This window comes from Sorex araneus, chromosome 1 (genome assembly GCF_027595985.1).
Source record: "Sorex araneus isolate mSorAra2 chromosome 1, mSorAra2.pri, whole genome shotgun sequence".
Classification (NCBI taxonomy): domain Eukaryota; kingdom Metazoa; phylum Chordata; class Mammalia; order Eulipotyphla; family Soricidae; genus Sorex; species Sorex araneus.
In genome coordinates, this window is record NC_073302.1 from 35,789,602 (window position 1) to 35,801,963 (window position 12,362).

General features: G+C 41.5%; 1 protein-coding gene across 2 annotated transcripts in view; it reads left to right on the top strand.

Moving 5' to 3' along the window:
• The window catches only part of TDRD7 (tudor domain containing 7), a 70,137-nt gene that overhangs the window by 19,700 nt on the left and 38,075 nt on the right, over positions 1 to 12,362 (top strand). Inside the window, exons 5-7 of one of the 2 annotated variants that reach the window (XM_055146461.1) lie at positions 2,045 to 2,140; positions 7,173 to 7,246; positions 9,158 to 9,369. In XM_055146461.1, the coding sequence (XP_055002436.1) occupies positions 2,045 to 2,140; positions 7,173 to 7,246; positions 9,158 to 9,369 (382 nt within the window). The remainder of the gene's footprint in view (positions 1 to 2,044; positions 2,141 to 7,172; positions 7,247 to 9,157; positions 9,370 to 12,362) is intronic. The other variant, XM_055146466.1, reaches the window with a different exon arrangement.

The window sequence follows — 12,362 nt, forward strand, 5'->3', positions numbered from 1 at the left end:
GAGACTGAAAGAATATTCAAAGATACAAATGCTGTAAACTTTTCAAATTTGCCAAAGCCATAAACCTACAGATTCATGAAGCTAAGAGAATTTCAAAGAAATCATATCAACAAATCATAATTAAACTTCTGAAAACCAAAGACACAGACACAAAAAAATCTTGAAAATTGCCAGGACAGGGGCCGGAGTGATAGCACAGTGGGTAGGGCACTTGCCTTGCATGTGACTGATCTAAGTTCGACTACCAACATCCAACATGGTCCCCTGAGCACTGCCAGGAATAATTCCTTAGTACAGAGCCAGGAGTAATCCCTGAGCTCCACCAGATGTGGCCCCAAAACAAAAAAGAAAGAAAATTGCCAGGACACAGATAATTAAGATAGTTAGATTCTAGTGAGGTAGACAAACTGTTTGCCCGAATTGGGAATAAATTACTTCCTTCTCATATTTGGAAAAAATAAATCTGTCTACATTGATGTGATGTAAAAATTAGTGTTAAGAGTTCTTAGGTAGGAGCCTAGAGCAATAATATAGCCTTGCACGTATCTGAGCCAGGTTCAATCTCTGGTATTCCGTGTGGTCCCTGGGCCTGCCAGGAATGTTCTCTGAGTGCAGAGCCAGGTGTAAGCCTGGGCGCGCCAAGTGTGACCCCCAAACAGAAACAAAAAGAGTTCTGAGGGAGGGGTCTATGGGTCTGTGTTTCTTCTTTCCTGAATTGTTTTATGAGAAACCCCTCATTGCTTTGAAATCTCACTTTATCATGTGCTAAGGTAAAATGTAAATAGACTAAAAGCAGATGGAGAAATCACAAAAACAGGTTACAGACCAATATCCCTGATGAATGTAAATGCAAAAATGCATAACAAAATCTTAGCAAAGCAAATTCAGTAATATATATATTAAAAGGCTCGTACAAGACCAAGTGGGATATATTTATTCCAGGGTTTCTAGGATGGTACAAAAATGCAAATAAGTGTTACATGCCACATCAGTATAAGTGAGTGAAAATACGATCAAATCATTTAATGTAGAGCAAGCTTTTGATAAGATCTGGCATCAATTTATGATTAAAATAAAAAGATCAAGTATAGGTAGAAAAAACTTACCTCAATATAGTAAAGGTTATATATGACATATCCATGGCTAACAACATACTTAGTGATGAAAATGGAAAACTTTACCTTTAAAATAGGTATCAGATAAGGAAGTCCAGTCTCACCATTATTATTTAGCATTGTATTAGAAGTCCTAGGGCTGGAGTGATAGCACAGTGGTAGGGCTTTTGCCTTGCATGTGGCTGACCCGGATTTGGTTCCTTCACCCCTCTCAGAGAGCCTGGCAAGTTACCAAGAGTATGTCGCCCGCACGGCAGAGCCTGGGAAGCTACCGGTGGCATATTCGATATGCCAAAAACAGTAACAACAAGTCTCACAATGAAGACATTACTGGTGCCCGCTCGAGCAAATCCATGAGCAACGGGATGACAGTGACAGAGATATAGTGACAGTATTGGAAGTCCTAGTAACAGCAGTTAGTCAAGAAAAATATGAAGGGGCTTCAAATTGGAAAAGAAGTTAAACTGTGCCAATTTCCAAGTAGCATAATAGCATTCATACAAAACCCTAAAACCTCAAAAAAAATTTTAGAAAATGATTAGCCAATACAGTAAATTGACAGGCTCCAAAACAAATATACAAAATAAATATATAAAAGGGGTCGGAGTGATAGTACAGCAGATAGGGCGCTTGCCTTGCTCAGAGCCGACCCAAGTTCAAATGCTGGCACTGTGTGTTTTCCAGAGACTGCCAGGAGTGATCCCTGTGCAGAGTCGGGAGTAAACTCTGAGCAATGACAGGTTGCCCCATGGCCCCGCTTAAAAAAAAAATTCTCAAAAGTTGGTTGCATTTCTGTATGCACACAATGAATTAAAAGAGAAAATTAAAAAATCTCATTTGCAAAGGCATTAAGAACATTTAAGTTTCTAAGGAATCAGCTAACAGAGGAGGTAAAAAACTTGTATATTAAAAATATCACTATTATCCAGACCCAGCAAAACCTCTTTCGGCATGGGCAACTCCTCGCAGAATGTCTCCAGCCTGAGAACTAAGCCTCGGCCCCGTGCCCGCCCAGGAGGGGAAAGGTATTCTCTCTCTCTCTCTCTCTCTCTCTCTCTCTCTCTCTCTCTCTCTCTCACCTCTTTCTCTCCGGGGATGAAGGGCACAGTGTCCGCCATATTAAGACGACCACAGATGGGATTTATGACAAAAACTGCAGCAAAAGGACACGAGGGTGCTCTTGGGAAGGTGGGAGGCACCGGCCCCTCCCACCACCGAGATGTGATCCCGGGGACCGCACGCATGTGCGGCCTCTCTGCAGCTGCAAAAGCGTGAATCCAGACCCAGCAAAACCTCTTTCGGCATGGGCAACTCCTCGCAGAATGTCTCTAGCCTGAAAACTAAGCCTCGGCCTCGTGCCTGCCCAGGAGGGGAAAGGTATTTCTCTCTCTCGCCTCTTTCTCTCCGGGGATGAAGGGCGCAGTGTCCGCCATATTAAGACGACCACAGATTGGGTTTTCAAGCCTGCAATGATCCAATATCTGGAAGAAATCTCCCTGGACTTAAAGTACAGAAATTTAAAACCATGCGGCCGCTACCGCAGTAGCGCGACCTCATTTGTATTCACAGTAGGTCTGAATCTAGTGGGGTACTCCTAACAACAATAGTGAGGTTTGTGTTGAAATATTGAATGTAACCAAAGTAAACAGAAAGTAAAATGAAACTTTTCACTTAGAAGGTAGGGGGTGTGGGGGCGGGATGGGAGGTGTACTGTGTGGGTTCTTTTTTTTTTTTTTTTTGGTGGTGGTATATGGGCACTGGTGAAGGGATGGTTGTTTCAGCATTGTATAACTGAGACCTAAGCTTGAAAGCATTGTAATCTTCCACACGGTGATTTAATAAAATAAAATTTTTATTAAAAATAAAAAGAAAAAAAAGAAAAATATCACTATTAAGTAGAAGACACAGGGAAATGAAAAAATACTCCTTGTTCATTAATTAGGGGGATTAACATTGTTAAAGTGAGCAGAATATCTAAGGTATCAGAGAGACTCAATATAATAGTCGTCAAAATTCCAATGGCATTCCAAGGACATAAAACAAATACGAAATTTGTATGGAACCACAAACCCTCTGAAGAGCCAGTGCCATCCTGAGAAAAAAGTTGGGAGGCCTCATATTCCCTGACTCGATACTATAAAGCTGTTATGATCACATCTCTATGGTGTTGGCATAAAAACAGACACCCAGACAAATGGGACAGAATTAAGATTCTGGAAATAGATCGTCAGCTACATGTACAGTTCATTTATAACAAGGGAACCAAGCACATGAAATGGAGAAAGGAAAGCCACTTCAACAAACGGTGCTGGGAAAATTGAATGGCCTCTCACAAAGGAATGAAATTGGTCCATTATCTCACTCCATGCTCAACCTATTCAGTGGTTTAAAGACTTAAAATACTTTCAAGGAAGCATTGACAAAACACTCCATGATATTGACTTCAGTAATGTGTTCAGTGCTTTAATGCCACTGCCAAGGAAAAACAAAAGCAAAATTAAGAAATGGCATCTCAGTCATCTTAAAAAGGTTCTGCATGGTAAAAGAAGCTCTGGCTAAAATAAAAGGACATTTTACTGAATAGGAGAAAATGTTCACCATACATCTGACAAAGTGCTGATGGCCAGGATATATAAGGAACACAAAGCTGACAACAGAAAAACAAACCCCATCAAAAAATAAAGTGGGGAGAAGAGCTAGACAGACTCTTATCCAAAGATGACATGCAGATGGCCAAGAGGCATGGGAAAGAGCATTCACCACTGAGGGTCAAGGAAATGCAGACCAGATCGGGCAGCTCAGAGTAGTGCTATGGGCTTGTATCAAAAAGGTCAGAAGCCATAAATATTGCTAGAAATGTGGAACAAAAGCAACCAGCACTTAGTGTTGGTGGGCATGTAAATTCGTTCAGCTCCCTATGTAAAAAAGTATGGAGATTTACCAAAGCATTAAAGGTAGGGGCCAAGAAGGTAGTATTGGGATTGAGGGGCTGGTACCACATTGCTCCCCCATGTTGCCACGTGTAGAGCTGCAGACTCCCAAGCCCCAGAGCTGTATAACTGGCATGGCCCTGGTGGGCTTAAACACTGAACACCGGGCAACACTGCATTTTTGAGCTCTTGAAGCAAATGAATGACCAGTGGACAAAGAATCACTAGGTGTGGCCTAGTGAATCTGCTGCTTGGGATTTTCCCACCCAGTCTTTTAATTTTTTTTTCCTGTCAAAAAAAAAAAAGATTAAAAGTAGCACTACTGTATGATCTGGCAAACTTCAGTTCTAGGTTGCCAGATACCTATTTAAAGAACACAAAAGAAAATGCTAATTCAAGGAGTTGCGTGCGTACTGCTATTAACTGCAGTGTTCTTTGTAATTGCTAAGATTTGGAAATAGCCCAGGTGTCCAGTGACAGATGCATGGGTTAAAGAAAAAGAAGTGCGGGCACTAGAGCATCACTGTGGTGAGCTTGGGGTCCCTCCCCATCACTGCAGGGTTTCAGCACCCCTGCTTCTAGCATCGAACCCTCTGGTGGGTGGAGAATTGCTGTAAGTAACCGCCCCCCTCCACGCTTCCAGAGCAATACTTGCTCTCACCACATAAAGAAGTCGTGAGATTATATGTAGAATGGAGTAGTATTCAGGTGCCAGCACACGGAGATCTCACTCTTTGCTATGACATGGATGGAACTAAACAGGCTCATGCTAAGCAAAATAAGTCAGGAGGAAAAAGACAAATAGCAGATATATAAAGAGACAAAGCAAAGAACAGACACAGTCCAGTGGAGACCAACCCTCAGACTCCGTAGAGAACCGAAGTGGGATCGGGGGAGTAAACTGGAAGTGCCTTGGGGGGCGGTGTTCGAGGCATAGTGGCCCCTTGATGGTGAGCATGTTTATAACATTCTGCCTTTATAACATAAAAACCTTTGCCTTGTGCAAATCAGCATTAATTCAGCAAAAAATTAAGCATGTCAGTGGAGCGTGTTTAAGCTCCTGCCACTTGAACACATATCTAGGGTCTGCTTGTCCTTCGTTTTAAAAAAATTTTTGGCCTTTTGGGTCACATCAAACAATGCACAGGGGTTACTCATGGCTCATGCACTCAGGAATTACTCCTGGCAGTTCTTAGGGAACCATATGGGATGCTGGGAATCAAACCCTGGTCAGCTACGTGCAAGGTAAATGCCCTATCCGCTGTGCTATCGCTCCAGCCCCTTGCCCTTCATTTTTAACTATATGCCAAAAAAAGTACATAGGTACTTTATACTTTAGGTACTTTATACTTTAGGCTGGGGAGATAGTGCAGGGGTTAAGGTACTTGTCTTGTGTGCAGCCACCCAGGTTGGACCCCCAGCACCATTTATGGTCCCTGAGCACCATCAGGATTGACCCCTAAGCACAGAACCAGGATTAAGCCCTGAGCATAGTCAAAATACTCCCAATTTTCAGCTCTTTCTTCTTTTAAAAACATTTTATTTTGGTGTTTGGTTTTGGGGTTATGCCTGGCTGTGCTCAGGACTTACTCCACACTCTACCAGTCTTGGCTTTGTGCTCAGGGATCACTCCTGGTGGCTTCGGGGACCATATCAGGTGCTGGGAATCAAACCCAGGTAAGCCATATATAGAACAAGCAACTTACCACTATACTGTCTCTTCATACCTCCCCCCAGCTCTTTATTCTTTGCATGGTTTTCTTTATTTATTTATTTATTTTTAAATTTATTTATTTTTAATTAGAGAATCACCGTGAGGGTACAGTTACAGATTTATACACTTTTGTGCTTATACTTCCCTCATACAAAGTTCGGGAACCCATCCCTTCACCAGTGCCCATTCTCCACCACCCGTAAACCCAGTGTCCCTCCCACCCTCCCCAATCCCATATCCCCCCCACCCCACCCTGCCACTATGGCAAGGCATTCCCTTCTGTTCTCTCTCTCTAATTAGCTGTTGTGGTTTGCAATAAAGGTGTTGAGTGGCCTCTGTGCTCAGTCTCTAGCCCTCATTCAGCCCGCAACTCCCTTCCCCCACATGGCCTTCGACTACAATGTAGTTGGTGATCGCTTCTCTGAGTTGACCTTTCCCCGGAACGTGAGGCCAGCCTCGAAGCCATGGAGTCAACCTCCTGGTACTTATTTCTACAGTTCTTGGGTGTTAGTCTCCCACTCTGTTATTCTATATACCATAGATGAGTGCAATCTTTCTATGTCTGTCTCTCTCTTTCTGACTCATTTCACTCAGCATGAAACTTTTCATGCCCATCCACTTAACTACAAAATTCTTGACCTCCTTTTTTCTAACAGCTGCATAGTATTCCATTGTATAGATGTACCAAAGTTTCCTCAACCAGTCATCCGTTCTGGGGCATTCGGGTTTTTTCCAGATTCTGGCTATTGTAAACAGTGCTGCGATGAACATACATGTGCAGATGTCGTTTCGATTGTACTTTTTTGCCTCTCTGAGATATATTCCCAGCAGGGGAGAAAGGGACCCTTCTTCACTGCTGGTGGGAATGCCGACTGGTTCAGCCCTTCTGGAAAACAATTTGGACGACTCTCAAAAAATTAGATATTGAATTCTTTATTTTTTTTATTACTAATCCTTAAAGATTAAATGGAGTGATAATTTCAGAGTCACTTTAAATTATAGTTTAACATCGCACTTTTTTTTTTTAATGGGGGTTCCACACCCAACAATGCTCAGGGGTTGCTCCTGGCTCTATACTCAGGAATCACTGCTGTTGGTGCTCTCAGGAATCACTGCTGGTGGTGCTCAGGGGACCATTTGGAATGCTGGGGATCGAACCTGGGTTGGCCACATGCAAGGCAAGATATCCCTAGTGCTATCTCTCTAGCCCGGCTTTGCATTTTTGGGGAGGGGGTGAATATGAATATGAAAACTGATACCAGGTCTTATTTTTTTATTTTTGCTTATTCTGAAATGATTTATTTTGCTGTTCAATGCTGCAAAGGTTTTAAAGGCTGCAATGTGTGTAAGATTTGCTATAGACTTTGAAGTTTTCTATTTGGATTTTAATTTACTTTTTTTTCAAATACCTAGGTTTAGTCCAAAGGCATCTGTTCCACCACCTTTTCAGGTGCATCTTTCAAAAACCTGTGCTAAGGAAACGAGTGGTATGTTTTTAAAATATTTCCTTCATAAAAACATTTTGGATTCTGTAGATTTAGACCCCACAGAAAAATAACTGATACTAGTTTTAGACCTTTGTTCTCACATTTTCTTACCTTATCTCTCACCTTCTTTTTCCTATGTTTTAAATGTTTTTGGATTTTATTAATCATACTACCAATTTTTTATGAGGAATACGTTTCCCCTGAATTTGATAAATGGTTCCTGAATTTGACAACTTACTCTAGTTTATTGACAAATAATGAGCATACATATGGATATCAGGATGCCTTAACATCACTCAGAAAATAATCAAGAATGGGTCTCCAAGTTGGAGTTCATTTTTTTTAACTTGTCATAAAATACTTATCAGATATAATCCGTACTTGATTTTGGTTTACAATTTATTTTTAGCTACTTGATAATTCTACATATACTTGGATACAATCATAAGTCCTGGTCTCTCCAGTATAAAATTTCAAAGTCAGTACAACACCTTGAACCAACTCCCCCTTTCAGGTTTTTGCACAATATAGTAGGATTTTCAGATGTCCAGGATGTTTGTTCCCAGGATATAAAGAATGTGTGTGCGTGTGTCTGTGTGTGTGTCTGTGTGCACGCACCTGTCTGTCTGAATTTGTCTGTCTCTGCTCTCTCAGTAGTAAATTCTTTTGACTGCAGAGAACAGCTCACTTTCATCCTGAGAAAGTCACCACTGTGCAATGTACACAGCAGTAAGTCTGTTGGCCCTTAGAACTGCATTACCCTGTGCCCCTTCTCTGGGGGAGTCAGCCGAGGTTAGATCTTGTTGGAAATGCTAATTTTGTGGTGGTGAAGTTGCTTTGTAGTCTAATGTCTTTAAATTATTAATTGACCTAGAGAGAAAAATAATACCCCCAAGATCATTTAATTGGTACTAAAGGCTTCCCTCGTAGCACACCTCTTCTCTTTCACTCCTGCTTCTTACTTGCAGAAGTTCTTTTCTCTCTGTCAGCTCTGATTCTAAGGGGAAGATTCAACAGTATTTCCCAAATTGGGGGCGGGGGGGGTTGCCGCCTTCTGTCGGAGTGTCAGGAGGGGTGAGGGAATGGCAGTCGCTGGTTTGAGGACAGTTAGGTGCTTTCTGTTGATTTGCTTAAAGAAGGTAGATTTGGGGGGGTTGGGGGAGGGTGTGGACACAGAATAATCTTGTTTCTGAACAGGGGGCGGTAGGCCAGATAAGTGTGGCGATTTATTTTATTTAACATGGAACTTCAGCTCAGAAAATGGTCCATTCTAGGTACTTCCACCATTTGAAAGCTTCAGTTGTACCTTAGCTGTGTGCAGTGACCACTGAGCATGGACATACGGCCATCATGGATTTCAGAGGTTACATAAAATCCAAAGAACTCAGAGGCTGGAGAAATAGTACAGGATTAAGGTGCATTTCCTTGCATGTAGCTAAACTCCGTTTGATCTCTGCCACCCCAAGTATGGCCAGGAGTGATCCCAGGAATGGCCCCAAAATAAATTTTTTTTAAAAAAAATGAGATAGTACAGGGGTTAAGGCACTTGCCTTGCATGCAGCTGACCTCAGTTGGATCCTCAGCATCCTAATACTTCAGCTTATGAAGCACCCTTGGGAAATAAGAGGAGTCTGGTTCCCTTTGCTAGTTATCTCGGGGTTGAAACTCCAAGTGAAGTTGGCATGGTGTGGCCTTCCCTGCTTTCCTGCATCCTTGATTCACCCACTGCCCCACATATGAAGTTTAGCAAAGCCTAAAGACACATGTATGTTGACTGTCTTTCCCTCATTTGTTTAACAGGGATAATTTAGGTACAAAAATACCTTTAAGTGACCCTTCAGCTAGGTAATGGAGATCATCTGAAATGTTAAGCAGTTTTTGGTTAATTCTGTCTTTTTTTAAATTTTTAAGAGAATTTAAATCAGACTATTGAAAAAGCAAATCCTATGCCTCCTGCCTCTCTTAAAATGGATGAGGTTCAAAACCGCATAAAGGAAATACTAAACAAGCATAACAATGGCATTTGGATATCTAAGCTTCCACATTTTTACAAGGAGTTATATAAAGAAGAGATCAATGAAGGGATATTACAGCAGTTTGAACACTGGCCTCATATTTGCACGGTACGTCTCTCTTTATTTCCCTCCTTTATGCCCGCCTCCTTCCTGCCCTACTTTCAGATTTGAGTTCTTACTCCTGTCCCCTTTAGCTCAGGAGCGTGGCGTACTTTATAACATGGCCCGTTAATCATCATATCCAAGATGAACAAAACCACGTATTTTTATTAGCGCTGTGTGGGTATTGAGGACTCTCTGTGTGATGGTTGCTGTTCTTAGGTTTTGTTTCCATTTATTTCGGAAATGCTTTTCATATGTAAGAATATGTAAGACATTTTATATTGAATTCCACCAGTAGATACCGATAGCTTTGCATTTACTGGTGGATTTTTTTTTAAATTTTGTACTAGCTTTAAATTTTATTTGCTTGTTCTTAAGAATTTTAAGATTTGTCACCTGATCAAGTTTTAGCTATTTGGGCTAATCATTTATAGAGTATCTTGTTTTAATTTAAAAATTAATATAAGTATAATTTTTTTGTTTGAAAAAATGCAAATCTAGCTGGCATGTTTCTGGACCCAGTGACTTAATGTTTGATTTAGTAGAACTTATTCAGCAGTGTAACTGTTTTGAATGGTAGCATTAACAATGAACTTAAACTGATGCATTTTTCTAAGTTTGTAGAATTAGATATGCATGAAGTTAACTAAATGATGCAATGCCTTTTTTAAAAAAATCATTTACAATGTGTTTTGGGGTGAGATAGGTAGTTTGCCAGGTAAGGCGTTTGCTTTGCCCCTGGCCAACCTAGTGTGATCCCCTGTACCACATCTGGTCTCCTGAGCACCACCAGGAATAATCCCTGAGCACAGAGCCAAGAGTAGTTCTGAGTACCTCCAGATATGGCTGCAAAACTGCACTCCCCCCAAAAAAGAGTGTTACATCTGATTTATGTAGATTGTAGTGATGTTGATTTTTGTGATGGGAAGTCCCAAATTGCTGTTCAACCAATACCATTTCACTGCTGATCTGGGAAGAATGTTTTGCACTGGATATAGAATTATATACCCTAACAGGAGTCAGGAGATTGTACAGGTATCAAGGCACTTGCCTTGCACACGGCAAACCCAAGGTCAGTCCCTGGTACTACATATGGTCAGTTCCCTGTGCACAGTCAGGCTGTGACTCTGAGCACAGAGTCATGAATGAGCCCTGAGCATACCAAAACAAGCAAATATTTTTATATAACTGCTCAGACTCTACTGACCTGAGACTTGAGGCTTTTCCAGGCTGCTTGATTTGAAAATTCAGGCCTGTTAATTCCTTCTTGGAATACGTATGGTTCTTTTATATTTTTATTTTATTTTTTGGTTATTGAGTGACACCCAGTGATGCTCAAAGGTTATTTCTGACTCTGCACTCAGTAATTATGCCTGGCGGTTCTCCAGGACCACAGAGATGCTGAGGATTGAACCTGGGTGGGCCATGTGCAAGGCAAATGCCCTACCCATTGTGCTATCACTCTGGCCCCTGGTTCCTTATTATTTTAATCCATAAACATTCTTAAAATAAATAATAAGTCTTCAGTGAACTTAACCTTTTTTATTATTAAAATACACATACAACTTAACAGTGTTAAACTCTTATTAAAAAAGTCATCTTTATAAATAGAAACTTTATAAATTAATTTTACAGGTGACCCTTCATATACTTTATTTTATACTCCATGATAATAACTAATATTTATGTAGCTAAGTTGTGGCTTTGGGAGGGGGCATTTTCATCCTTGCTTCTCTACATATCTGCAAAACATAAGACTCTCTCTGGCTAGAGTTTTAGGTGAGGAAGAGTACCTATCTCCTTTAGCTTCAGCTTTGCCTAAAATATGTGGTTTTTTACTAAACTCTAGGTGCTGAAACAATTAACTTTTTGTTGCTCTTTTAGCACTAAAATTTGCCTTTCGTGTGTGTGTGTGTCTGCTGAGGACTGAACCTTGCTAGGGTTTTCCATACATGCCTTTTACCTTGGAGCCACATGCTGAGACCCCATCTTTTTTTTTTCTTTTTGGGTCATACCCAGCTCTGCACTCAGGAATTACCCCTGGTGGTGCTCAGGGGACCATATGGCATGCTGGGAATCAAACCCGGGTAGGCCGCGTGCAAGGCAAATGCCCTACCCGCTGTGCTATCACTCCACCCCTGAGCCCCCATCTTTATTGCCTGGTTGTTTCTGTCCAGACAGTGAGGGTAGAATCTGAAGCAGCAATATCACCAGTGGACCTCTTAGGCAGGGTCCCGCCACAAATCAGTCGGCCCTGGGAGTGGGCCCTGGGAGTGGGAAAACCAGCCCTCTTAGCATCTGGTAATGTTTTCAAAATGCTTTTTAATTTTAATTTTTAATTCGTTTATTTGGGGGCCACTCCCAGCAGTGGTCAGGCCTTACCCCTGACTCTGTACTCGGGTCATTCCTGAAAGGAAGGTATTGACTTCACTTGCCTTCTGCAAGCAGCTCTAAATGATAACACCATGGCTATCTTCCTTTCTTCTGCCTTCTTGCCTCACATCTTGCAGTAAGTAGAAATACTTGGGTAGCAGGCCAAGCTGCAGTCAAGACGAGCCAGTCTCAAACACAGCAAAGAAACCTAGGGTCAGAAGGACCCAGGAAATGATGGCCTCGCTGTATGTAGCTGAAAAGAAATCTTCAGTCTGTAGCTTCCTAATTAAATAAATATGTGTTTCACATGTATAAATATTATAAAATACATAATTTTGCATACTGGAGCGAAAGCACAGCCATTAGGGTATGCGGCTGACCCGGGTTCGATTTCTCCATCCCTCTCGGAGATCCCGGCAAACTACCAAGAGTATCCCGCCTGCATGGCAGAGCCTGGCAAGCTACCCATGGCGTATTCGATATGCCATGTAAAAGTAGCAATAAGTCTTTCAATGGAGCCATTACTGGTGCCCGATCGAGCAAATCGATGAACAGTGGTATGACAGTGCTACAGTGCTACATAATTTTTCATAGGCTCTGCACGTATAATTTGATGAGTAAATTTC